This window comes from Talpa occidentalis, unplaced genomic scaffold, assembly GCF_014898055.3.
Source record: "Talpa occidentalis isolate TD23 unplaced genomic scaffold, MPIMG_talOcc4v2.1 talOcc4.4, whole genome shotgun sequence".
Taxonomy (NCBI): domain Eukaryota; kingdom Metazoa; phylum Chordata; class Mammalia; order Eulipotyphla; family Talpidae; genus Talpa; species Talpa occidentalis.
In genome coordinates, this window is record NW_023604295.1 from 45,182,900 (window position 1) to 45,210,742 (window position 27,843).

General features: G+C 43.6%; 1 protein-coding gene across 1 annotated transcript in view; it reads left to right on the forward strand.

Annotated features, from left to right (window-relative positions):
* ILDR1 (immunoglobulin like domain containing receptor 1) overlaps nt 1-27,843 on the forward strand; it is a 33,666-nt gene that overhangs the window by 2,013 nt on the left and 3,810 nt on the right. Inside the window, exons 2-7 of the mRNA XM_037526609.2 lie at nt 13,113-13,283; nt 14,706-14,855; nt 19,105-19,224; nt 19,505-19,651; nt 26,219-26,350; nt 26,575-27,395. Coding sequence (XP_037382506.1) covers nt 13,113-13,283; nt 14,706-14,855; nt 19,105-19,224; nt 19,505-19,651; nt 26,219-26,350; nt 26,575-27,395 — 1,541 coding nt within the window. The remainder of the gene's footprint in view (nt 1-13,112; nt 13,284-14,705; nt 14,856-19,104; nt 19,225-19,504; nt 19,652-26,218; nt 26,351-26,574; nt 27,396-27,843) is intronic.

A 27,843-nucleotide genomic window follows, 5' to 3' on the forward strand; every position in this document is an offset into this window, starting at 1 on the left:
TATGGTCACATTTACTGCTGTTCTTTAAATGGAAATCTATCTGCACTACATTTTAGAACCAGAGAATGCAGTACATGCAAAAATCCTAAGTAAACATCTAAACTCACTTTTATTTTATATTTGAGAAATTGAGATTTCAGCTGTTTTCTCTGAGCGAATGAGGGGAATTTGCCATTTTGGTGGATAATTTTCCTGAGAAAGTAGGACGTGTAAATAAAGCTGCATTCATCTATTTTATGGACATTTGTATCTTGCACCCATAATGTTGATAAGACTGATCAAGTTACTGAACTGCTTTTAAGGCTCCTAATACAGTGCCTAAAACAAAACAAGGGTTTAGTAAGTATTAGCTATGGTGATTATGGTAATGATGATTTAGATCCAAGTAGAAGTTTTTAAAAGTTAACTTTAGGGCCTCCAGGGGTTAAGACACAACCTACGAAGCTATCTGCAGCCACTGCAGCATGAATTCAATCCCTGGCCAGGGAGCTACCCACATGGTGCAGCAGACCTCTCCTGGCTCACCCACTGCTCCCCTCAGCAGTGTATTTCAGTCGATCTCCCTGTTCTGTTCCCCACTCTGTCTCTGATGAATCCTCTCACCCCCCCACACCTCTGGCCTGTACCCCAATTCTTGTATGCATAAATAAATAAATCTTTTTAAAAAAGTTAACTTTAAAATAACAACATAAGCTTCCCTTACCCCTCCTTACCCTACAGCTAAGAAATTGCAGTTCTTAAGTTAGAACGTAAAGTTGGAATTTGGAATCTGCCTTTTAGCTAGTCATGACTTTGGAAGAATTTCTTTAGCTCTATTCATCTAGAAAAAAAAAGGTGAAATTCCTTACAAGCTCCTCCCTTCTACCTCCTCCCACCCCACTCCTAGGCCAACTCTTGATGGGTGAGTGAAAATCAGGCACAGTGTCAGGAAATACTGGGTCCCTCCCTGCTGCCACCCCATCTTTCTTTATTTTTAAACCAAACTTCCTAAAATGTCTCTAAAATCAAACTGAAGATCAAGCTTCCTCTCTCACTTCCAGTATCTACCAAAGCTGTGCTTTTCAAACTTATTTTCACAGATCTCAGTTTGCACTGGGACATGTACACACATATACAACATTTAAAATCAAAGTTTTACAGAAAAAAATCTTTTACTGTGTTGAGTAAAAAAAGTTACATTGACATGAAATTTTATTTTAATAACATTTAAATTCCTATAAATAATTTTCAAATTAACCATATTAAATAGAAAAATCCAGTAAGTTGATTTTCTCAAGATCTGTTGTAAACTTCAATATGAACTTGGAAAGCCCTGCACTAGAACAAGTTCATTTTGGTGCCTCACTCTGCTCTCCTCTTTCTAAAGAAGAATCACCTAAACCTCTGATTAACCTCCAAGTTTCCACAATGACAAAGCGTAGGTCAGAAATGAAATCACTCCTTGCTAGTGGGTGTGGCTTAGGGTCCCTCTGAGAAGCGTCTGAGGTCAAAGAGCCCGGGGAATTTACCATAGTCCTTATGCTCTGAGCTATGGAGAGATTAGTTGCCTGCATCTTCTTCCGGTTTGTTTGTTTTTTTATATCTCCAAAGCTTTTTTCTCTAAAAAGAAATACATTTTTATACCTAAATGATAGTTGATCCTTACAACAAGACATTAACATAAAATGGAAGTAGGCACTGCAGCCCTTTGCATTGTTGGCTAATATCTCTGGTTACATTCATCCAACCTCAAAGTTTATTCCTAGAATGAAAGTTGAGTCCACCCTCTCCCTCACACACACACACACACACACACACACACACGCCCCTTTCACCCCATTCTAAAAGGCTATGTGTCTTTTGTGCTCTTGCAATTTTTTTTAAGTTATAGAATGGTGTTAACTTATATATCCACATAACTATCAACTTGAATTACCATTGTTTGGGAAATTGTAAAGCTGATTGTTAAAGCTTAAGATTTTTTTTTTTTTAAAGTAGTAACTTTTTTTTTTTTTTAAGATTTATTTATTTATTTATACAAGCACTGGGTACAGTCAGAAGCGCGGGAGGGTGAGAGAATTCACCAGAGCCAGAGCAGGGAGCAGAGCAGGCAGAAGGACCCAAGTACACTGCTGAGGGGAGCAGCGGGCGGCAGCAGAGGTCTGCGCGCCATGTGGGACCCTCCTCTGGTGGCCGGGGAGCAACTGGGGATAGAACCGGCGCTGCAGAGGCTGCAGGCAGCTTCGCAACCCAGCGCTCAACCGCTGTGCCACCGGGGAGGCCCTTAAAGCTTAAGATTTTTATAGAACATCCAGACCAGTAAGTTTTACTGGGGGCTTAAGAGGAGAGGTGGGAGATTGGAATCGTATAGAAGACTTAGTGACAACTTGATCCCTTATCTAAGACACAGTAAAGTGGAGCTACTCAGGGTGAAGGAGATATGGGTGGTTCCTTCCTTGCCCGCAAGGGTCATCTGAAATACCTCTCCAGCGTTCCAGTATCCTATTGAACACAAGTAGAAATCACTCCATTTTCTGGCTTCCTCTCTTGGCCAGTTTTACAAATCTGTTTCCAGGGAAGTCATGTGTCTGGGGTTTATACAATGGAGTTAGTTGGAGAGTTGGTACCAGAACCCTGGCATCCTCACTCTTAGTCCATTGCTCTTTCGCCTTTTTCTTCTTCTTTTTTTTAATTTTAAGATTTATTTATTTTTATTTATACAAGAACCGGGGTACAGGCCAGACGTGAAAGAGGGTGAGAGGATTCACCAGAGACAGAGCAGGGAACAGAACAGACAGACTGACGAAATACACTGCTGAGGGGAGCAGTGGGCGAGACAGGAGAGGTCTGCCACGCCATGTGGGACCTTGGCCGGCCGGCCAGCCAGGATCGAACCGGCGCTGCAGAGGCCTCAGACAGCTTCACAGCGCGGCGCTCAACCGCCTGTGCCACCAGGGAAGGCCCTCTTTCACCTTTTTCATACCATGGAGCAGGTTAGTTTTTCTAATTCAATCCTGGTATGCAGAAATGGAAATAGACTGTCTCCAAGATGTCTAACCAGTTACTAATTATATGTTGCCCCAACAACAATGTAGTGGAATGAGATGCTGAGTAATTAACAGCCTGGATTTTAGGATAATTTTTTCCCCCACTATCTGAAGTCCTTGGGGTGAAATAAGATTATATGTTTTAAGAATTGGAAAGACTCTAGCCTGTCTTTTCTTTCCCTAGACTTTATGTCTAGATCTTCCTATCTGCAAATCAGAGTAATTTAGGTGGGTAAGAGGAAAGCAATTTTGATGTTTTTTTTCTTTTCTGAAACTCAATTAATCACCAAAGTCTGTTGTTTAATCTTTGGTTCTGCCCCTCTATTTTTATTCCAAGTGGCAAAACTTACACACTAGCCTACCTTATGCACCTTAACCATCTCAAAGAGTCTCAAAGTCCTTTTAGTCTAATTCCAAACATCCTCTACCCAGATGATAGATTACCTGGGTTAATCTTCCCACCTTTACTTTAATCTTTCCTCACATGATGTCCACTAGATCCTTATAGCTTGTAAGAGGTGATTAAAGCTCCTTGTTTGGAATTCAAACACTCTGACCTCACCAACTGGGCAGCCTTGTCCACTGATATGGGCATGTTCTTTTGCTCCTTCTCCCTCCACTTCCCCCCCAACACACACCCTTCTTCCTAGCTTTTTGTTTGGCCATACTACAAATGGTTAGTTTTAATTATTTATTTTCAATATTTTAAGAGCACTTAAAATTCATTCCAAACTATTTAGCCTGTCTTATAAGAATTTATTTGGCTTTTTTATTCAGCAAATATTTACTGTACACTATGTGTACAGCATGCTGTCAAACAAAACAGACATGGTCTGGCCCCATTGGTGTTTATGGACTGAAGACATACAAGCACATATAGGAATACGACTGTGGCAGGAACCATGAGAAAGAGATGAAGGTACTGTCAGAGCATATAATAGATGAATTTTGCTCATTGGGAATGCCCTCCCTGAGGAAGTGATGCTTGAGTTAAGAGCTGAGAAATGATCATTCCAAACTAAAGAAATAGCCTGTGTAAGACAGCTTGGATAGGAAGCCAGTATGTATGAGGGGTGGGAAGAATGTCAGCGTCATGGAAGGAAGTCACGGGGCCTATGGTGGAAATAAGGCCAAAGGAATGGGTAGGACCAGGTATGCATAACTTCATGGGTCATGGTAGGCGGCTTTGTGTTTATCATAAAAAAATGGAAAACTTGGAGATTTTTATGCAGGATTTGGGAGACCGATAGAAGTATGGAGTCCATATTGTGAAGAATCAGAGTATATGGGTACCAGTTATGCTGGAGCAATATCCAGGCTGGAAATGTTGGAACTTTAGTGTGGTGGTGGCGAAGATAGATTCCAGAAATATTTAAAAGATATAGATTCTGTGTATGGAGAGGGAGGGAGAAAGAAACATCAAGAAAGACATCAAGGAAGAATCCTAATTTTTATTCTTGCCCGTTCACTGAGTGGGCAACATGGGAAAGATCAGTTTTGTATAGAAGAATGATGACTTAGATTCATAACTTGATTTAGAGTCTGAAACGACCAGGAAGAACTACCAGGAGCAACTGGATCCATATGTCTGTCTTGTCCCTTATTGTATACTAGCAGGACTTAATATTCAAAGTTCTAGCAGTTCCTGAGCAACCCAATAGTTTAGGAAGTATCTTGTGAATGTGTTTACTTGTTTATTGTTGACTCTCCCACCAAGAGTGTAAGTTCCAAGAACTGAGGAAACTTGTTTTTCTTGTAACTATGTCCCCAGTATTGGGGATAGTGCCTGGTTCAAAGTAGGTATTCAATAAACAAAGTGAATAAGTGACCTCTGAAAGCTCAGGGCACACACTCTCATTTTGGTGAGACCCAAATTTGCATGTGCTCTGAGATTAGTCTGTGGGGACACGGATGAGTCACTGATCTGAATGACTTACTTTGGGAAACCCCAAGCATCTGCCTTGCAACAGATCTAGTTATCCAGCACCCATAATAACCAAAGGAATATCAAGTTCAAACCACCTGAGTGACTATTTTTTCACATAGTGCTTATCAAAAAAAATTTTTTTAAGTTGATTTTTTTCCCCTGTTGGAAAGATTGTGGTAAAACATGGGACTGTTACACACTGTTCATGGGAATCTAAATTTCTTTCCGATAGTGTTTATTAAACTATAAAAGCCTTACTCCCTTGACACAAAAGTCTCACTTTGAGAAATATATCCTGCTGGGATGGAAGCATGAACATGAAGAAATATTTTTGATAAAGCTATTGATTTCTGCAATTCATTTCAGCATTGTTTGTAATAGTGAAAAATCAGAAACAAACTAAATGTACATCATTAGGAAAATGGCTTAATAAATATGGGTCATTAAGGTAGTGAATTTTCATGCAGCCACTAATAAATTATATCTCTATATAATTATATCTAGATATACTGATAATGATAGATTATAAGTTAGAAGAAAATAAAGCTGTAAGTTAATGTGTATAACATGATTAATTTTTAAAAAACATTATGGGAAAAGATGTGGAGGGGTGTACACCAAATTATCAATAGTGGTTGATACTTACTCTGGAGAGTGACCATTCGTGGCAAGCAAAGAGGAGCTTTTTCCTTGATACCCTTCTCTATAGTTTGAGATATCTTATTTTTTAAATATTTATAAATAAAAAGGCAAAAAGGATTTCTTTACAAATGGTTAAAATAAATTTTTGTGAATGTCCGTTAACTTTGTGAATATCCCTTAAATGATTAAATCTCCACCCTTAGAAATTTTGTCTAGAAGGCAGGTGAATCACTGGAAACAATGTAGCCTTTGGAATTTTAAAGGTGTAAAGTTAAATCTAGCTTTTCTCTTTACTTAGCTGTGTGATCTTAAACCAGTTACTTAACCTCCTGAGGATTGTGCTCATCTTTATGAAATTGAGATAAAAAATAAGGCTTCTTTCATGGGGTTTTTGCAAAGATTAAATAAGATTCTATATAATAAATCACATCATTATCTAACAACATATAAGTGCTCTATATGTCAGTTTCCTCCCCAGAGTGGCCTCCTGCTTCGTGTCACCTGAGCCTAGCACTATTGAGTTGCACAGGCCAGACCTTTGTTAAAAGTGTTTATAAACATAATGCCCCCTCCTCCCCACCTCCCCCCCCCAATCTGCTTCTTTTTGGACCCTTTTCTCCTCTTCTAACTTTCTCCACCCCTTCCTTCATATTCATCCTCATTGCCAGGCCCTCTTCTGCCGATCGCTCTCATATTTGCACTGTTATCTAAAGCAGTTTAACAAGCTCTGATGGCAAATATACTTGGGGAGATAGCTTGCTCAGCCATAAACCCTGATATGAGTAACCTATGTACTTTTTGCTAATCTGTTTAGTGCAACAGAGGTGCCTGGGCACCTGAAAAACAGTCAGGAATTGAGACTTACTCTCAGAGGCAGCACTAGGCCACTGCCCTTTGCCAGGAAAGAACTTATTCTCCCTTTCACTTACCAGCACCAGCTAAACAAGACCCTTCCTGTGGGAAAGCGGGGAAATACCACCCAATCCACTGAAAACAGTTTTTGGTTAAAAACTACACCAACATTTGCACCTGTACCCTATGTAAATATGGATAATGTGTAAAACTATAAAACATCTTGCCCAATCTGATACTGTTGGGGTTCAGATGATGGGGTTCAGTAGGTGGGGTTCTTGGGTTCCTCTAAGAAAGAATTCAGCAGATGTTCCTGTTTTCAACATACAGCAAGTTTATTAAGGAAGGGAAAAAGGAAAGAGAGACGCCTGCATAGACGCAGATGGGCCATCTTAAAAGGCAAGAGCTGAATTTTTGACAGGGTTAAGTTTAGGAAAGAGATGCCCACATGGACATAGGCTGGCAGGAGAGCCAGAGCAAGGGGCATTCTTTCATAGTATTCTTTGTTGGAATTATTGTGGAAATTATCACCTTGGGGTCAGATAGGGTTGTTCTTCTGTGAAGGATAATCCCCTCTGGCTGATATTTGATATTTTTTCTTTTTTTTTTAAAGATTTATTTATTTATGCATACAAGAACTGGGGTACAAGCCAGAGGCGCAGGAGGGTGAGAGAATTTACCAGAGATAGAGCAGGGAGCAGAACAGGCGGACTGAGGAAAACACTGCTGAGGGGGGCAGTGGGTAAGACAGGAGAGGTCTGCTGCGCCATGTGGGTTGCTCCCTGGCCAGGCCAGCAATCAAACTGTCTCTGCTGAGGCTGCGGACAGCTTCACAGCGCTGCGCTCAACCCGCTGCGCCACCGCGGAGGCCCCTCTAGTGTTTGTTCTTGTGAGACCTTCCATCCTCAATTTTTCTACTCTAAGCTTCCATCGGTACAACACATGGAAGTCAGAACGTCTAAGTAAATGCCCTGAGGTAGGCCTGTGTTTGGGAATACATGGCATTTAGTTGTAAAGATATTCTTTCTTGGTATGTTTTCCTTCCACTTTAATGTAGGATGGTAGTCCCCCTCTGCACAGTAGAATGGTCTTGGAAAGTACCTCATGGCGGGAAACAGAGAACCCCCGTCCCTCCTTCCCATGAGCTCTAATATCTCGTCTGCTCTTTCCACCCTTAAATAACAGAGCTTCCTCCCTCTTTCACAGAAGAGGCAAACTGTGAATGGGCTTGCCAGGGTACATTGCTACACAACTTTTAAAGCTTTTAATGCACTAACAAATCTTGCAAAGACAGTGATGATAGTTCATTTGTATCATTTTAACTCTTCCAAATGCTTTTATGTGTTGGTCTCAGCTATCTCAACCTCTTAATGTCGTCAAGATACGTACATTCATACAAATGATAATAATGTTTACTGAGTGTCCACTCTGTGGTGAGAACTTTTCCAGATGTTGAATATTTGTTATAATTTAATCTTCACTATAACCCTACCAGGCAAATACTGTTACCTCAGTTTTGCATACAGTGAAACAACTGTAGTTTGAAAATGAGTTTGCTCGGGTCTTTTAGCTAATGGGGGGTGGGGAAGGGTAGAAGCAGAATCTGAACTCAGAAAAACAGTTTCCAGAATTAAAGTTTTCAAGAGGAATGGATAAAGACAGCTAGGATATTAATGAGGTGGTAATAAATTGGGAACAAAGACAAGCCACAGAATGAAGGAAATTTAAAAATAGAAAGAACATTTAGAACTTAAAAACTCAGGTACTAGGTTTAAAAGAGCAAGGGTGCAACCAGGACATCTGTAAACAGGATATTTATGTTTTTGAATCTGTTAGTATTTTCAGCCTAGATTTTGCTGACATTGTCACTTCTTGAGAACCTTGCTGACTTAGTGTTATGTATGTCTGCCTGATGTGGCTAGTTTTCCAGAGAAGTTGGAGGCTAAAGGAAAACAAAGGTAGGAGGTTTTTGCCTTTGGAATGGATTGTCTTGCGTCTTCCTTTTTCTACCCCAACCCCCATATCCCAACCCCCAATCTGGAAAATTCTTCTGCTTTTGTGAGTCTAGCACCAACTTCCACTAAGAAGGTCAAGCTTGTCTGCTTGGGAAAGTTTGGGTTTTGGTGTCATCAAGACCCAAATTCAAATCTTGAGTTGGTGAGATCTCTGAACATTTACCCACATATATAACCAGGACCGACCCTACATGTAGGGGGCTTTGTGAGGTTTAGACATCAGGTATGTACTTTGGTTGGCCCACAGAACATGCTGAGACCCAGAGCAGTAGCTGAGAAGCGGGTAGGAGGTTTGTTGTACCTTTTGTCCAGAGATCCAGTCTCTGTATATGCTGGGGGTCACTAAGAGAAGGTCTGAGAGCCGTGCAGGATTCTGTGGGGTCACCAGACCCCTGAAGTGAGTGTGTGTGGGCTCAATATGGCCAAACATATGGACATCTGACTGTTTTCAAGCTTTGAAATTCACAAAAAGGGATGAAATTGGAGAAATACCCAGACAGGAAGCCAGTGCTGATGTTGGTAAAGATGATTCATGTCACCCCAGGTGTGGGTGGCCCTTAGTAAGGGCATCATTCATGGAAGGGAAGCTGAGGGAGGATTTAATGATGAAGGTGATCACCTGGTGCCCATTTTGCTCCCTCAGGTATCAGATACAACAATCTTTAAAGCTGCCCTAGAGTGGCTTCTGGGTCCAACTAAATTCCCTTCTCTGACCCCCAGCGAAACTTCTCCCTCCAAATACTCCACCTCTAAACAAATAACATTTACCAGAGTCCTTTGAATACTGTTGCTTATCTTGAATTACCATTCAGCAAAATAAAGAACATGTATGTTATTAATCATGATATCAAAGTGACTGCACCTAATTACAACTAATTTCCAGGCAGAGTGACTTGAACACTGCTCAGGCACAAAATCTTGACTCAGACCTCTTTAGAAGATCAATCATCACACACAGGCCACTTACCTTTTCCAATCTCGTATTTGCTGTGTATGGAATGGACTTCACTCCTCCCAAGGATCATATTTATGTGCAAAAGAAAATATTTGAAAGTGCTGTGTGAACCTAGGTTTTGTTTAGACCACAAATCAGTGTTTTCCTCTCGATTCTACTCTATATTGCAGTCCTGAAAAAATAACCTAGGATGACGGTGGCATCCTGTTCATTGTCAAAATCAAAATCTTATCTGTAGCTCCTTTTGCTATTCAATTAATATGTTATTGGGCAAAAGCTCTAAGATATATTTCAGGTGAGTTCTGAAAATCAAAGGGTTGGCAAGAGAAGAGAAGCAAGTTTAAGAAAGCAGATTATGGGCCTCCTCGGAGGCGCAGCGGTTGAGTGCTGGGTTGTGAAGATGTCCACAGCCTGTGCAGTGCCAGTTAGATCCCCAGCTGCTCCCTGGCCACCAGAGGAGGGTCCCACATGGCGCGCAGACCTCTCCTGCCAGCCGCTGCTCCCCTCGGCAGTGTACTTCGGTCCTTCTGCCTGCTCTGCTCCCCGCTCTGGCTCTGGTGAATTCTCTCACCCTCCCGTGCTTCTGACTGTACCCAGTGCTTGCATAAATAAATAAATAAACCTTAAAAAAAAAAAAAAAAAACAACTCCCAGACATTTAAAAAAAAAAAGCAAGCAAGCAAGCAGACTACAAATATTCCATTTTGAGGTTGGGATGCTGGTCACCAGTTCTTTCATTCTCATTGCACTGATTTCCAGGAATCCTACAGCTGGTAGATACAGCAAGTATTTTCCCCCAACCTAGTCAGTGTATTTTCAAAATGATGTTCTTTTTCCATTCACAGCTAAATAAGGAAGTCTTCTTAAAACATTACTTTTCTAATATTCCTAAAAACACTACTTTCACCTTCTCCAGAAAGATCTTCTGTGATTATTCCATTAGCTAGAAATAGACTGGGGTATGATTTAGCCCCCACCCATCTTCCCACCTTCCATCACAACCTCCAACCCTTCCTTATTTATCCCCTCTGCCTCCCATAATGTCAGAGACACCAACTAGGTTGGTTTCCTCTAGGTTCCCTGAATAATTGCCCTTTCCTGATAAGTGCCTTTGTTCATTCTTTTTTTTTTTTTAAAGATTGATTTATTTATGTATACAAGAATTGGGGTACAGGCCAGAGGTGTGGGGGGGTGAGAGGATTCACCAGAGACAGAGTGGGGAATGAACAGGCAGACTGAAATACACTGCCGAGGGGAGCAGCAGGCAAGTCAGGAGAGGTCTGCCACGTCATGTGGGTAGCTCCTTGGCTGGGGATCTAACTCGTGCTGCAGTGGCTGCAGACATCTCATAGATTGCATCTTAACCCCTTGCGCCACCAGGGAGGTCCCTTTGTTCGTTCTTTTTCTCCTTCCTTCCAGGCACTGGAAATGATGAGCCTGTCTGTTTTCTCTCTACTTCTCATGTAATTTTAATCCTGTCTAAATTTTATGGTTCAGCTTAAATTTCTTCCTTCTGTGAAGTCTTTCTTTTCCTTAGGCCTCCCCAGCACTCTCACAGACCTTCTTTCTGTCACAGCTGTCATGGGCAGATACATCTTCATTACAATGGTGAGATTTTTCTGGTCATTTCTAGGGACCAGAGACTATCCTAAGAAGCATTCTGCTCTCTCCCCATGGAAATGGAAAAAGCAGGTACAGATGCCCATCATAAGCCACAGTGAGTGGTCGAATGAGGACTGTGTCCAGAGGCTAGGTAGGGTTCAGTGCCATGTGGCTCTGACCACTGAGACAGGTCCATCCAGCTGCTCCAAAAGGGGTGACTGTATTTTTTTGTTTATGGATGTAACTCAGTCAAAATGAAGGCAGTTCAACCTGAGAACTCTATTGGAGAGAACCTCAGTTTGAACTTTGGATGAAGGAAAAGAGAGAGATTCGTATGCTGACACTAACATGGCATCCCATGTGCCAGACAACGTGCCAGGCACTGGAAATGGATTACCTCATCACATGCTTACTAGGACCTGGTGAGGTTAGTATTGTAATCGCCATTCATAGATGAGGAAACCCAAGCTCAGACAGAGTTTATAACTTGTCCAATATCCAAGTAGGTAGTAAAGTTTGGTTAGGACCCAATTGTATCTAAGTTCAAAACCTGGGTTTTTAAAATCTGGTCTATACCAATAGTTATCAAAGTATGGTGCCCAGGGCTATAGAATCAGCATCTTTGAGAAATCATTTATTAGAAATGTAAGTTCTTGGGCCCCACCCAAGTTGAATCAGAAAGTTCTACAGAGTCAGAAACTCCTCCTGATAGTGATATGGTCTGTCACAATTCCTGCTGGAGCAAGCTCAAGTTTGAGTACACCTGCTCTATACTAAACCTCCCAGGGAATATCTGTTACTCTGCCTAGTACCATATTGGCGCAGGAGCATTCTACAGTGCTAGTTATGGGTATATTTCTGACTGTGCCAGTTTCACCTGACATTTTTGTGTTACCTGGTTCCTCATCAAGACAGACTTGCAGCTCTAAGTATGTCTGAAGGTTTAGGGGTAGGGTGTTAGGGAGAGGAAGTTTTTTTTTTAATTTTGGGGTTTCATTTTTGCTCTTCCATATGTACAGGTGTTCTACTCACTCTCCACCAATCTACCGGTGCTAAAACATGGGAAAGGGAGTTTTAAAAAAGAAAAATTCCTATTTCCTTCAGATCTCATTTGAAAATTGTCACAGACTGGCCATTTTTTGCTATTTGCTTTGTGTTTATGTTGGCCAACTGTATTACCAGTTTTCATTGGTTAGTATATTTTTGGTCATTCGTTCCATCATTTATTCATTCAACAAACATCTATTGGGTGCCATGGAGGTGATTGCAATGAGGAGCTTGTGTTGAACACTGATTTCAGCATTTACAATAAGCAGGCATCACTAAGAAGTCTGAAAAGCATTGATTGGAGGTCGACAAGGCACCTTTAGATAACATAGGGAGGACTTTGTCCCAGACTTGCAGTCAAGGAAGCCTTCTTGAGGAGGTGAGGGCACAACTGGAGACCTAAGTAATAATTAGTAATGGGTGTAGTGAAAGGAACAGTCATGACTGTTGACCAGGAAGAGTGCTCCAGTGGAGATATCCACATGTGGGAGACGTGGGGAAGAGCAACCTTACCTTGGGAGGCTGGGGCAAGGTCAGAGTGGCTGAAGCCCTGAGTGTGAAGGGAGATGAGGCAGCAGTGAAAGGCCAACGGCAGATTTGATGGACCTCATAGGCTTGTTACAAAGGTTGAACTTTTTATCTTTAGGGAAATGTGAAAACATTTAAAGTCATGATTGAGATATATACAAGTAGTATCACCCTGGGATACATGCACAATCTTTTTTCATTATCATTTCTTTTTTTTTTTTTTTCATTATCATTTCTTTATAATTGTCATTGGATGCATTATCAATCCATGGATGGAGCTCTCTGGGAGTTGCTCTTTCTCTTTTTTTCCCCATTTCCCCCTCAGGGTATCTGCAGTCTCCACCTCACACTCTGCCAACGTTTGTAAGAATTCAAGCTCTGTCTATGAGCTCCTAAATAAACAGGCAGTGTATTGATATTTCACTCATTTGCATTGCTTTTATTATCCCATGAGCAGAAATAGGTTACCTGTCAGAGACCCGGTCTCCCCTCAGCATTGTCTTCTGCTCTTGGCTGCAGGTTGCCAGTCCTTGCTGGTGACAGTCCAGCACACAGAGCGCTATGTCACCCTGTTTGCCTCTGTCATCCTCAAATGTGACTACACTACCTCTGCCCAGCTCCAGGATGTGGTGGTGACATGGCGCTTCAAGTCCTTCTGCAAAGACCCCATCTTTGACTACTACTCTGCATGTGAGTACCTCCCCTTCTGGCTCTTTCTGGGTCCCTCTGTGCATACTGCCATTAGGGTGTAGGAATTGTTTAGGATCACAAATCCTTACAATACAATGAGAAGCAATCACAAAAATCACTTAATGCTATCGCCTCACTTCATATTGGGTTGTCAGAAAAGTCATGATGCATTTTTGCAACAAAAACAGAAAAAATACATTGTAATTTTTCTTACAACCCACAGATAAACGGAGCCCAGGGAAATGCAGTTGCTTCTTCAAGGTCTCGTATTACATGATTTATTTTAAAATTTAAGTACCACCTCATTGTAAAAAGATTAAAGGTAACTCAGACGTGAAGAGGCAGGGGGCCATTCCTGGTTGCATACTAGTATGCTGAGGCGAGGATGTAGATCTGTCTCCCCTTACCTGTCACCTTACAAGAAGATTGCTCTGGCCCCCAGGATGCATGAGGAATGGTCCTTTGCGAACCTCCTCTGCTGACTGCCTTGTTTCCTTCCCTGGTCAGCTTTTTTGGTGAGCAGCCTTTCCCCCCTGACTAGATACTCCTGGTGATGGAGAGCTCACCGCCCCCAGCCTGGTCCTTGCTGGGCATCTTTGAGTGCTGCCCAGTACCCCCTGTATTTAGCCAAGTCCTGTCTCTCAGGAGCAGCTGTGTCAGTTCTGCTCTCTGGAACCAAAGCTCTTTCCTAACCTAACCCACTCTCTCTCTCAAGTAACGAAGGAGCCCCAGATACCCACCATCAGCCAAGGACAACCCACCCTGTAGAGGTTTTGAGAAGAAAAGCAGACGCCCTGTTCATAGGAAGCGAGCTTCCTGAGATGAGGAAAGGAAGCAGGCAACATCAGCTTTCCCTCTTTTTAGCCCTAATATTTCACGGTATGAACCCCAAGCCTGTCTGAGCCACCCACTCAGCCTGATATTGTCCCCAAAATATCCCTCTCTAAATTGTGATGTTGTTCCCTGGGGGCTATTCTTAAAAGGCCTGGGTTAGGTGGGAAGGTAGGAGAGACAGGTAGTAGGCACTTGGCAACAGCAGATTTAACTGCTCTTGAACTCCATGTTGTAAGGGCAGGTGGATGATCCCTATGGGAGCAGAGTTAAGGGTGACTGAAAATGAGGCAGTTAAGTTGGGGTGGAGAAGGGGTTGCAGTCAAGATTTGGAAATGATAGGCCCTTAGGAGGGGTCTTCCTGCTCAAGGTGTGCTTCATTGTTATCACCTGGGATCTCAGTAGACACCCAGAAACTCAGATCCCCACCCTGACCTGCAGCATCAGAATCTTTGTGTTTAACAAGTTTTCCAGGGGAAGAGAGGCTCAAGGAAGATTGAAAAGGTTCCCTACTCCAGGGAGCAGCAAGGACATTTATCTGCATGGGAACTCCCCATTGAGGTGTGACTTGGGTGTGAACTCTTTCCTCAGCTTACCAGGCAGCTCTCTCCCTGGGCCAGGACCCATCCAACGACTGCAACGACAGCCAGCGGGAGGTTCGTATTGTGGCCCAGAGGCGGGGGCAGAACGAGCCGGTGCTGGGGGTAGATTACCGGCAGCGCAAGATCACCATCCAGAACCGTGAGTGAGAGGGAGGTGGCAGGGGACAGGGTGGCAGACCAGGCCTCACAGGCTGAGTCATTGTGGGGATTTCCCTTTTATTTTCTTCTGCCTGATGCTATGCTTGGTCAGTTTCACTGTCTGAGGAAAAAGCCATGTACTTGAATCAGCTGCACCTCTGAAAGCTGCTGCCCTGGGTATCTTGCAGCTATGGCTCAGGGTCTGGGAGTGGGTGTTTTCCTTGCTTCCCTGAGATTCCAGGCTAAGGGGTGGATCAGGCTTCTTTCATCTCTGCCACAAACTGCTCAAGCCTCAGGCCTCTGGGTTCCCCTCCTGTTGCCTCCATCTAAGGAAATAGGGGTTTCCAAGTAGATGACCACCTTGAGACCATAACCCTCCATTGGTAGAGGAAAGCATTGTGCTTAGAATTAAAAGGCCTGGGAGGATGACCTAGTGCTCCTACTCAATAGCTCAGTGATCAATGAGAAATCCATTATTTCATCTGGCTTCTGTTACCTCATCTGAAAGATGGGTGTGATAGTATGTCTCCCACACTGAAGTGCATGTCACATGTGACCTATCTCCTAAAGAGCTGTAAGGATTAAGTGAGATGATATGTATAAAGCATTTAGCAAATGGTGAGTGTGCAGTGAAATTTAGTTATGATTGCTCAGCACACTTTTGGACGGCTGGACCCCTTCCCTGCCCCATTCCTATCTTGTAATCCAGGATCGTTGGCAAAGAATTCAAATAAATTTCAGTGAACTTTATGTGCTGGGTTAAATATTTGCTGGTTGAAAAGAAAAAGGGAGGAGAAATATATCCAGCAGGTTACTCAGGACACCCATAGCAACACTGTAAGGAAATCAGTGAATATTCTGTAACTGTTGAGGGAGTCAGTTTAACAATTGCTTCCAACTTTTTCTGTAATACCTTAAATGTAATATTTAAGTCTGAACCTATTGCACTCAACCTCTGATTTCCCCAAATCAGCCCTTGAACCCTGGCTTTAAGGGAACATTGACTTTCTTTTCCAGTCTCTAGGTGCTTCCTCAAGGAGTAAGAATGGTTCTCCTTTCTCCAAAAAGCTCTGATCTAACTGCAAAGTTTAAAGCCTCTTTAACTCTCTTTATTGTTTTTGGAGGATAAAAATCCCTGCTCTTCAGTATCCTTTCCTAGCTTTGAGCAGTGCTGTCCACTAATTCTACTCAACCACATTGATCAAACTCTGTCTCCCTTTTACTCTCATAGGAAAGCAATATTTTCCTTCATTTTCATTTCTACCTCCAGGCTTGTTGTGACTTCCCGGAATCCTTGTTTTCTGAAACTTTTATGCCCATGTTTGCATCATTTGAAATAATCATGTCAAATCAGTTCTTGAATCAATTGAAATATCAACATATCTTTATACCCTCATTACTTTGATATTCCTAAAACAATCTCTATGTCTCCAATAAAATTTGGGATAAATTTATAATACACATTAACCTTTGAGGGAGAATTGCCTTCCAAAGCACTTTTACCATTCTTCCAAGTCAGGGCTAAGTTTAATTCTGGGAAAGGTAGTAGGTTTGGAAAACCTTGGGTAGGAAAAAAATCGTAGCGATTGACGTAGAAAGCAAAGGAAACAGAAGTTGAAGTTAGCTTTACTGTTGCATGACCTCGCATTTTTGTTTCATTTCCTCAATAAATATATCTTTTTTTAATTTAAATTTTATTTTTATATTCCCCATACAATTACAACCCCCTTATTTTGACCCCAAACCCTCCTTTCCCCGCCCCCCACCCCCCATAGAGTGTCTCTGGTTCCTAGTTGTTTGTTGATTTTGTATTTTCTTTCTTATACTTATTCTTTTTCCTGGTCCCTTATTTAAGTTTCTAGATTCCTGCTATGAGTGAGACCATCTGGTATTTTTCTTTTTCTTTCTGACTTATTTCGCTGAGCATGATCCCTTCCAGCTCCATCCATGTTGCTGTAAATTGCATGTGTTTATCTTTTTTGAATGCTGAGTAATATTCCATGGTGTATATGTACCACATCTTCTTGATCCAGCCATCTATTTTTGGGCACTTGGGTTGTTTCCAAAGCTTAGCTATTGTAAATAGTGCTGCTGTAAACATAGGGGTGCAGGTGCTCTTTGGAATTGATGTTTCTGTGTCCTTTGGGTTAATACCTACGAGTGGAATCGCTGGATCATATGGAAGCTCTATGTTTAGTAGGTCCAGAAATCTCCACACAGCTCTCCATAGTGGTTGGACCAGTTTGCACTCCCACCAGCAGTGCAGGAGAGTTCCTTTTTCTCCACAACCTCGCCAACATTTGTTGTTGCTAGTTTTTTAAATATGTGCCATTCTCACTGATGTAAGATGGTATCTCATGGTAATTTTGATTTGCATTTCCCTGATTACAAGTGATGTTGAACATTTTTTCATATGCCTGTTGGCCATTTGCATTTCCTCTTCAGAGATGTTTCTTTTTAGCTCTTCTGCCCATTTTTTGACTGGATTATTTTCTTTGTTTTTGTTGAGTCTCATCAGCTCTTTGTAGATTTTTGTGATCAGTCCTTTATCATTAGTGTTGTGTGCAAAAATGTTCTCACAGTCAGTGGGGTTTCTCTTTGTTTTTGTTATTGTCTCTTTTGCTGTGCAGAAGCTCTTTAATTTGATGTAGTCCCAGCTGTTTATCTTTGCCTTCACTATCACTGCTTTGGGTGATGTGTCTGTAAAGATGTCTTTGATGTGCATATCATGTAGTGTTTCGCCTATATTTCCTTCTATGTATTTTATGATTTCAGGTCTTATGTCTAGTTCTTTAATCCATTTTGAGTTGGTTTTTGTGCATGGTGTTAGGTAGTAGTCAGGCTTCATTCTTTTGCATGTAGCGACCCAGTTTTCCCAGCAGCATTTCTCAATAAATATTTCTTGACAAACAGAATTGCAGCTATGCCTGCCAAGTAAGCAGGAGCAAGTCTGTAATGTTGGGTCTTTAGAGATGTAAAGATGTCCCTTAGCGCTCACTGCAGGTAAGACATCAGGGACTTAGAGCCTGTGTTAATGACTCTGGCAGGACTTTAGGCTTTCAGGAAGGATCTCCTGAAGTAGTGTCTGAAATAGTGCTGGACCCACAAAAGGCCTTTAGTGAACATTTATTGCATTTACTACACTTGAACATAACCACTCATCTATCATAATGGGTAGCTCAACTCTTGGTACCTATGAAAACTGACATTCTTTTCTTAAGTAACATTTACTCCTAACATATTGCATTTTACCCTTACTTATTGAGGTTCATCTCATAACCTGCTCCTCTAACATCCATAGATTACTTTTTACTGTAGGCTGGTAAGGGATGCAGGCTGTAGAGTTTTCCATACAGTTTGATGAGGACAGTAGAGCATAGTGGTTGAAAGCCACAGTTTTGAGGCAGAAAAACATGGGTTTCAACCTGCTTCTGTTAAGCATTATCTGTATGTTGCTAGTCCAGTTCCTTAGCCTCCTGTAATCTTGGTTTCCTTCTATGAAATGCAGCTAATTATTATACCCACTATATCAGGATTAAGTTTGATTGCAAGTTATCAATAACCTAAAATATTAGTGATTAAACCAATAAAGAAGTTTGATTTTCTTCTCATACATAATTCGGATGTTAACAGAGGGACAAAACTGGTGTGGTGGCTCTGTTCCATTGAGTCCTCCTTTCAGCTTACCAATAAGTAAGGGATTCAAGATGGTAGCCATCATATTTGCTTTCCAGATACCAGTGTAGAAAAAATGAAGAAGAAAAGGGCAAAGGTGTTGCCAAATCTTTTTAAAGAATATTCCTCAGGGGCATCATGTGACACTTTCATATACAATCTATTAGACAGAACTGAGTCACATGTCTATGCCCAGCTGTATGATAAAACGTGATACATTAACTTTATTCTGGAAGCCTTTATTCAGCACATAATCAAAAACTCTATGACCATGGGAGAAAGGGAAAATAGACATTGGAAAACTCCTGGTAATCTCTACCTCACCCACTTACAGAGTTCTGGTGGGAATTAAATGAGATGAGGTACCCAAAATTTCAATGAGTGGTCAGTTATGCCATCATTATTCTGTTTGGAGAATGAGAAAGATCCCCAAGGAAGAAATGGAGGTCTTTCTCTGAATTACCAAAGCCCTCTTAGGATATGAAAGGACAGTTCTGGAGTCTCGAGCCTTCTATAGTTCAGAAACCACTCCCCTTTCTTTTAACCACTAGCACTTTCTTCTTCCTTCCTGGCAGGAGCCGATCTTGTGATTAATGAAGTTATGTGGTGGGACCATGGAGTGTATTACTGCACCATTGAGGCTCCAGGGGATACTTCAGGAGACCCAGATAAGGAGGTGAAGCTCATCGTCCTGCGTAAGTGCTCTTGGAACTTCATGTCTGACCTCCCCACCACGATGGCTCTTTGACATATAAAATAAAACAAAAACAGAAATAAGCCCAAGTCATTGCTATTGGATTGCCAACCTCTGCGGTTTTCTTACATTTGTTTAAATTTAAAAGAACATTTAATGTTCAAAGTGTTTAGTGGCTAAACACTTTTTTGCTCAACCTTAACCTATAGGTGCGGAGCTGCACAGCTGGAAGCTTTCCCCTGCATGTCTCATTCACCCCCTGCTAAACTTCTCCCCTGCAGACTGGCTGACAGTGATCTTCATCACTCTTGGAGCCCTCCTCCTCCTCCTGCTGATCGGAGTGTGCTGGTGTCAGTGCTGTCCCCAGTATTGCTGCTGCTATGTTCGCTGTCCCTGCTGTCCCGACCGCTGCTGCTGCCCTGAGGAAGGTGAGAGGAAACGGACAAGCACTGGGCTAGGGAAGTGTTGGTGCCCAATACCCCAATCAGATCAGCTTCATACGCCCTTTGGTTTCAGGTTCTCCTCTATGCCCTTTCTCTCATCACAGACTTCGAGGCCTTTAAGCTTAGCCCAGAAATGATTCTTGGGGGAAGCTATGGAGTCAAGTAGAAGGACTTCTGCTTCTCCACATCCTAGCCTGCCTGAGGCCTCCTTCAGATGGCTCTGTCTACAGATGGCATTTCCTCAGTGGCCCTGGTTTGCCTTGCTCCTAGCATAGACCTTGCTGGGACATCAGGTGACTGGAGGAAGTGGTTTGAATATAGCAGTGAGAGACAAGGCCACTTCTTGCAGATGACTTGAAAAGAACGGAGCCGAGACAGGTGGTTTTCAAAATTAAGAATCACCTGGAGGGCTTGTTAAAACGGAATCACTGGCTCCACCTCTCAACAATCAGCGATTCTGATTTAATTGGCCTGGGGTAGACCTGAGAATTTGTATATCTCAAAAGTTTTCAGGTGATACAGTGCTGGCCTGGGGGCCACACTTTTACAAAGAAAAGAGGCATTAGAAAATCTTGCTTTAATGTGATCTGCCTTTGAGTTAAAATTTAACCTTTTTTTTTTAAAGATTTATTTATTTATGCATACAAAAACTGTGGTATAGGCCAGAGGTGTGTCAGGTGAGAGGATTCACAAGAGGCAGAGTGGGGAACAGAACAGGCAGAATGGCTGAAATACACTGCTGAGGGGAGCAGCGGGGGAGTCAAGAAAAATCTGCTGTGCTATGTGGGTAGCTCCCTTGCCGGGGATTGAACTCGTGCTGCAGTGGCTGCGGACAGCTTCATAGGTTGCGTCTTAACCCCTTGTGCCACCAGGGAGGCCCAAAATTTAACCTTTTAAGTATAATTAGGACAAGCCCTTAAAATTTGGCTGCAGAATGCATGGTGAAGGCAAAAAGAATATAACATTATTCTTCATAGACCTTTTCTTAGTCAATAGATGGAGTGGGATCAACTGCTTTAAATGGAACGAGTAAGTGTTTTTTTAACATTTCCTTTTTCTGATGATGTAAGTAAAATATTACATTGTAGAATATTTGAGAAATTCAGGAAAATATAAAAACTAATCTGTGCACCCAGAAATAACTGTTCTTACCATTTTAGTCCATTTGAAAAAAAAAATTAAAGGAACAATAAGGAATTGCCTCTTAAGATAGAAACTAAACCTAAATTATTGTGTCAAGAAGGTCAATGGTCTGTGTCTGGTTTCAGGCCTGTGTTCCGAGGTTGCTGTCTTACAGGAAAAGAGAACTAACTTTTGTTGGCTGTCTGCCATTTGTAAAGCCCTCTGCATGTATTTTCTTATTGAGTCCGTACAACCCTAGAAGGCAGGTATCATCACTAACAGATGAGGAAACTGAAGGTCAAAGAAATCACATTAGTAAGTAGCGGAGGCGGTGCATGCTGAAACTCAGTTCATCTGACTTAGCACTGCCTGAATCTCCTACAACAGAGGCTGCCACAGCTTCTGTATGTGGATTATGCGGGCCTGGCTGAGACGCCAGTGAACTCTTTATAGAGAGGAAAAGTAGCAGAGAGCTCAGGATTGAGCCATGGAGCTCCCTACCTGTTAGCAGCCTCTGGAAGAGGCACCATGAGGTCACAATCACAGGAATAGTAATACATAGAATGAGGTGAGGGGAAAATTTTCCATAATGCCTTCTTAGACTCCCGAGGCAGCGGGGCACTCAAAACAGGCAGGACTAAAGACAAAGCCTGCATAAGTGATAACTACATCCACTGTCAGTAACCTGATAAACAGGTTCTGGGGGAAACTGCGTTCTCTTAAGTGGTTAGTGTTCATTTAGAAGAACTGGTAAAATAAAGAAATACACAAATAAAGATCCCTGGGCTTAAGCAGATGAGGTCACTTTCAAAGTGAGTCACTAGGGCATACTGTACTGAGAAGTTCATTGAGCAGATTACATGATGGGGACAAGGGGCTGTTAAGGAAATCTCGTGGAAGGGAAAGGGTGTGTGTGTGACTATTGCTCTTTTTAGAATAAGATAATCCTAAGCATATTTGTAGACAAAGGGCCAAGGCCAGCGTAGGGTCAGGAATACCACAGAGCAGGTTTTCTGATCCAACAGACCGGGTAAAGGAGGAGTCAGAGTCCTCAGTGGTTTTTGCAGGTCTTTTATTTAGATTTACCAGGCACATGGCAGGCAGGGATGTTGGGCGGCCGGGAGGCTGGCAGTCCTCCTAGCCCCCTGCAAATCTTCACTCTATCTGGGCTCTCTCTAGCGTTCTCTGCTTCTCTTCTTCTTCTCTCAGCTTCTCTGTTCCTGCTGACATCCCCATGACACCATACTTAAAAGCCCAGTCTTAGCCCAGGTGAATCCCATCTACATATGCCCACACCCTATTCCAGGTGCCCGCCTTCAGGCATCCATTCAGGACTGCAAGGATCCATCATCTATCCTGATGGTGGGAGGGCAGAAAAGCCTGACATTTTTCTCCTTACCCTACACCAGTATCAAGTGAGTAAAGTAAGGTGATTACTAAGGGTTGATGGAGCCAGTGGGAATGACATCAGCTTACAATGAAAGGACTCCCTTTAGAAAGGAAAGATAGCCTTACCTCTGAAGAGAGAGAGGACGTTGTTAAAATGTGGAACATAATTATAATATAAGAGAAGAAGCTACAGGAGCAAGCTCACACCAGCATGTCTTGATTTCAGCAAATCATAACTCTAGACACAAAAGAAAGCCTTGAGAGTGATATCTGTGGTTCTTGAACTTCTCTGACCACAGACTACCTCCCCAACCTACTCCAACTTTCCACTGAGAGTTAATAGAGGACCACAGATGAGAAAAATGAAAATGACACCAAATTTCAGCAATTCTTGATAATTCACCTAGTGGTTTACTAGTAAACCACCCACAGCAGAACTTAAAGATGAAGGTTATTAAAAGTGAATCTTATTCCATAACAACTGAAGAAAGAACTTTCTCCCTATATTGGTTACTGGCTGCCTGATCACAGAACCCCTAGGCACACCCTGCATTGGGTCACGGGAAACTCTGAGAATCTCTGATCTCTGCCACCCACCTCCCCAGGCCTCTTGCAGCTGAGGAAAGTGAGGTCCAGACAGACTGTCCAAAATTACACACAGCTCATTCGTAGTGAGCCTTGGACTAGACCTAGGTCTCTTGATTCTATGTCCAGGTTTCCTTCCTCTTCCTCAACAAAAACAATACCATCAGCTGAAAGTTCACAGAGAGGGAAGGCATGAGAAGTGGGGAATGTTTAAGCTGCTCTGGAGGGGGGAACACAGTTGGTAGATTAGTCAAGGAAAGGCATGTTTGTGTGGAGGTGAGTTATCTGACTGTGTAGCCAGCTCTCCAGCATGGGGTCAGAAAGCATCTGCTGGTGGTTCCCTAAAGCTGAAATGATAAGAGTTCAGGGACATGGAATTCTAGGAAGCTCCTGAGGCTTTCACTGGCCAGCCAATTCAGAGGGGGTGGTAGTATAAGAAAAAGTGAAACGACTGCATGGCGATGCATCAAGAGGTCAAAGAATAAGTTCTGTAAGCGTGGGGGATTGGTAAGGAATGGTTCACAGCTGGAGATCTTCAGGTGCACCCCACATGATGTGATACTGGCTGGGCAGGGGAGCGGAGAGGGAAGCACAGGTGTCTGGAGGGGTGAGGCTGACTGTCATTTCTGTCACAAGGGGAATGTCTTAAAGACTATACCTCAGTTTTCCTCAGAAATGAGCATATGCCTTTGGTGGTTTACTCTCTACATGTGTTTGCTATCAGATCTAAGGCAAAAGAAACAACTTAATATAATGATTTCTTTTAATAATGAGAGCTACTATCTATTGACTACCTGCCATATACTAGGCATTTCATACATATCACCTCATTTAACCTCAGCAATCCCTACTACCAGATGAGGATACCAGGCTCAGACACTCTGGAAATAAAACCACACAGCTGGTATAGGATGCGACTCAAGTTGCAGTCCCTCTGACCCTCAAAGCCCATCTTTCTCAAAATGCTAGAGAGAAAACTCAATAGTCAACTCCCGTTTGGCTCCTTGAATTAGAGTCAGGGAGTATGTTGGAAGCACAGATTTTCTCATGTTGTATTAGACTAAAGGAGGGTCTCTGGACATGGGATCCAGACCCCTATGGGGCTACTTCCAAGGACAGGAGGGCAGTGGAGCTGTTGAGAGAATGTGTTTTTTCTTCCGATCTCATCAGTTCTTGTGCATCAGCAAAAGGAAACGCCTTGGGGAAAAGGTCATAGCAAATAAGAGAGCCTGTGGATTCATCAGGAGTGTGAACATTTAATGGGAAGACTCATGGAGCATCTGGAGCAGTCTTAGAAAGTTCCCTGTGCAAAAATTAAAAAAAAAAAATTAAAAAAAAGTATTTGGAGGAGTAAGGAGTAAGTCCAGCAGTTTTCTCCATTTATCTCATATTGAATTGGGAGAGTAAGAAAAGAAAGGGGCCAGAAGAGGTAATAGTACCATCTGGAAGAAACCAGGATTCATGTAGAGGGGTGAGGTGAGAGATGAGTGGGTCGGATGTCCCCAGGCCTTGAAGCAGAGACTAGCCTGGGGTGGGTTTTGAAAGGTGTAGAGCTGACTGGAGAGAAATAAAGTGAGGACGTTCTTCTGGGAATGGTTTTGTGGGTTTTTTTCTGTTTGGTTGGTTGCTTTTTTGCTTTATTACAAAAATGAAGGGTCTGGGGACTTGGTGGTTTGAGAAAAAACAGAGGTTTCAACACCAGACACTCAGGGTCATGCCCTACCTCTGCCAGTCACAGAGGGACATTGGCTGGGAAGGTAACCCCTTCGAGCCCAGCTTCCTCATCTGAGTCCCACATTAAGATATTTCTCTGATGACACACTGCAGGGGAGGAGGAGGGAGAAGGAGCAGAGGGAGGGAGAGAAGAGCACAGGGGACTGAGGTGATGGTGCACGGGTGCCTTGGGGAAGGAAATTCTATGGGGACTCAATCTGAGGGGGTGGGGGGAAGCAAATATTGTTTAAAAAAATTAAAAAAATAAAAATAAAACATATTTGAAACTTTAAAAAAAAAGATATTTCTCTGAGGATTGGTTATCTTACATAGAGTGACTGGCATGCATCAGGCAGGGCATCTGTGTCATGTGTTAGAAGCTAAGGGGTGGCATCTACTAGCAAGAGGGAGACGAAAGTGCTGAGTGTGTGGACGTATCTTCACGGGATCTGGAGAGCTGTCCGTTGGCACGCAGGTGTGACAGCTGTGTGAGCTGCTATATGTTTGCATCTGATTTCCTCCAAGCTGGTCTGTGACTCAACATCAGGCCTGGAGCTCCGGACATTTCTAAGGGCGCTGCTGCAACCACTTCCTGTTGTGCTGGAAGTGTGGTTCACACTGGAGCCACTGGGTAGCCGCCATCTAGATGACCCCTTACCTGCTGGCTTTGGCAAATCCCTACCCTGTGCAGCGGGGTCTAGAATACCTGCCTGCTACCCCTTCCTACTCTGGCAGGGGGAAGGCTTGGGCAGAGGCACCAGGCTTGGAACCCAGGAGGAGGTGAGTGCCAGGCTGGGCACTCAGTGAGGCACTTTCTACATGAAACAAAGCACCCAAGTATATTTCCTGCATGCATGGATAGACAGGGGCCTTGGCACCACGTGGCACTGAGTCACAATTGCCTCAAAATAGAAAGTCATGAACAAAAACAATGAATTGCTTTTGTTTTTAATTTGCACTCTCTGGGGGTTGTGTGCTCTAGAGCAGCCACACATAAGCAACTGGAGTAAAATTTCTATGGCTCCTGTATGCTGTTTAACATTATTTGCTTTGCTCTGAAAGGAGATGGTATTTCCCTTCTCCCTTTTCCGCCTCCTTCCCTCCCACCATAGAGATTCCACCAACTTAGGGAAAACCCCAAAAGTTAATAAGGTGAGAAGAGCAGAAAGGGTTTCCTGGGATCCACTTCAGCTTTTTTGCAATTATCTTGTCATCTGCCCACTGGTTTGCTCTTTTGCAGGCCTGGTCTGCTGCTCCCTTTACCAGTAATTCTGCCCATTGACCTCAACATCTACATCCTTTTCTTTTTTTCACTCTGAGCAGGTGGCCCTGAGCTTCCCTGGCAGCCCCTGACTCACAGTGCCCTTTGCATCTGTACCTTCTGTATTTGGCCTGTGGATCAAGGCCTTGTTGACCTGGGCCTGCTAACACCCATGTGTCTGCCTATATATTTTAGGTGACCCTGGAAAAGGCCGGGATGATGAAATGTTTTTGAGCCTAGGAAGTCAAATTTTAAGAGCAGGGGTGCAAGACTTGCACCCTTACCTAGGAAATTTGTTCTCAGCTCCTTGCCAGAGCGATGATTAATTTGCTATTCCCTTACTTCTTATTCTGGTGCAAGAACTCTGAGGAGCGATACTATGATGGGTCTCTTGGAAAGGCTGCCAGGTGGAGAGAAGTGAAGTGGGAGGTATGGACCTCGCCCTGGCTGAGGGTCTGCATTTCTCCTTTTCCCCCCTGCAGCCCTGACCCGCCACCGCTACATGAAGCAGGCTCAGGTTCTAGGCCCTCAGCTGATGGAAAAACCCCTATACTGGGGGGCGGACAGGAGCTCCCAGTTCTCATCTTATCCAATGAACCCACTGCTGCAGCGAGGTAAACCTTGCCAGAGATATGGGGGTGGGGGGAGAGGGCAGAGGGCAAGGGTAGGAGCATGGGCTATATCAGGCCCTCAAGATAAATAGGGTGTGGGTATCCTTATGACTGGCGATGGGAGGGGGTGGGTACAAGCTGAATAATGGGGCATTTTGCTCCCCTGATTCTGAGGAGCATGTTTTGAGCCAGACATTCTGCATGTTCTTGTCCTTGTTTCCATTCAGATTTGTCCCTGAGATCCAGCCTCGCACAGATGCCGATGACCCAGACCACCGCTCCCCCGCCCATCCCCAATGGTGTCCTAGAATATTTGGAGAAAGAGCTGCGGAACCTCAACCCAGCCCAGCCTCTGGCCCTGGACCCTCAAGCCAGATCTGGCCATCCCTGCAGTATGCTGTCCTCCCTGGGCTCTGAGATTGTGGAACGCAGAATTATCCACCTGCCGCCGCTGACCAGAGACCTGCCATCCTCACAGAGGACCAGCAGCTCCTCCCACCAGCAACGGCTCACCCCGATTCCTCCTGGACCCTGGGATATGAGGGAGGGGAGAAGGCAGCACTACTATCCTGATTTCCACCAGGAGCTCCGAAACCGGGAACCTAAGCGCTGGGCATTGCAGCAAAGGGAGCTGGACCAGCTGCGGAGTAGAAGTCATCACAGCTCCAGGCTGCATGGGTCACCCACACCCTGGTCAGACAGGGACAGCCTCAGTGATGGTCCCTCGTCCAGTGAGGCCCGCTGGCAGCCTAGTCACCCTCCTTTCAGGAGCCGATACCCAGAGAGACCCCACAGGCCCAGCCCCCGGGAAGGCAACCGGAGGCATCAGAGACGCAGGCATCGAAGCTACTCCCCTCCATTGCCTTCTGGCCTCAGTTCTTGGAGCTCAGAAGAGGAGAAGGAGCAGCAGCCCAGAAGTTGGAGGGCACACCCCCGTCGTCGCTCACGGTCTCCAAACTGGCCTGAGGAGAAGCCACCGAGCTACTGCTCCCTGGATGTCATTCCAGACCAGAATGGCAGGAAAAAAGGAAGTGTGGAGAGGCGCTCGGTGAGCCTGGGGCATTCAGTTCAGGGTCAGGTACCGGGAGGAAGGAACCTTCAGCCAGTCTCGGAAATAGCTGACATAGGCCCCCTCACATACCACCGCTGAGGGTACCTTTCCCCTGTTCTGTACAATTTGCCCTGTGGGCTTTGAGACACCGTGTAGAGCGAAAAGTGACGCAGTGAGTGTAGAGGGCAGGGGACAGGCTCCATGCTTGCTGCTAACAAAGGGCCTTCTCATTTTTGGTCTTGCCCATGAGGCAGATGAGGCAGGTCCACCCTCCCCCAACATTTCACAGATGAGGAAATGAGACGCAGGATAATAAAGCACCATGTGAGTAGTGGAACTAGACCTGAACACCAGCCTTCATGACTCGGCTTTACTTCCTGTCATAGCTGCCTTGCTCTACTTAGCAACGTATTTCCATACCCCAAATTAGAAACAGACTGAAGTG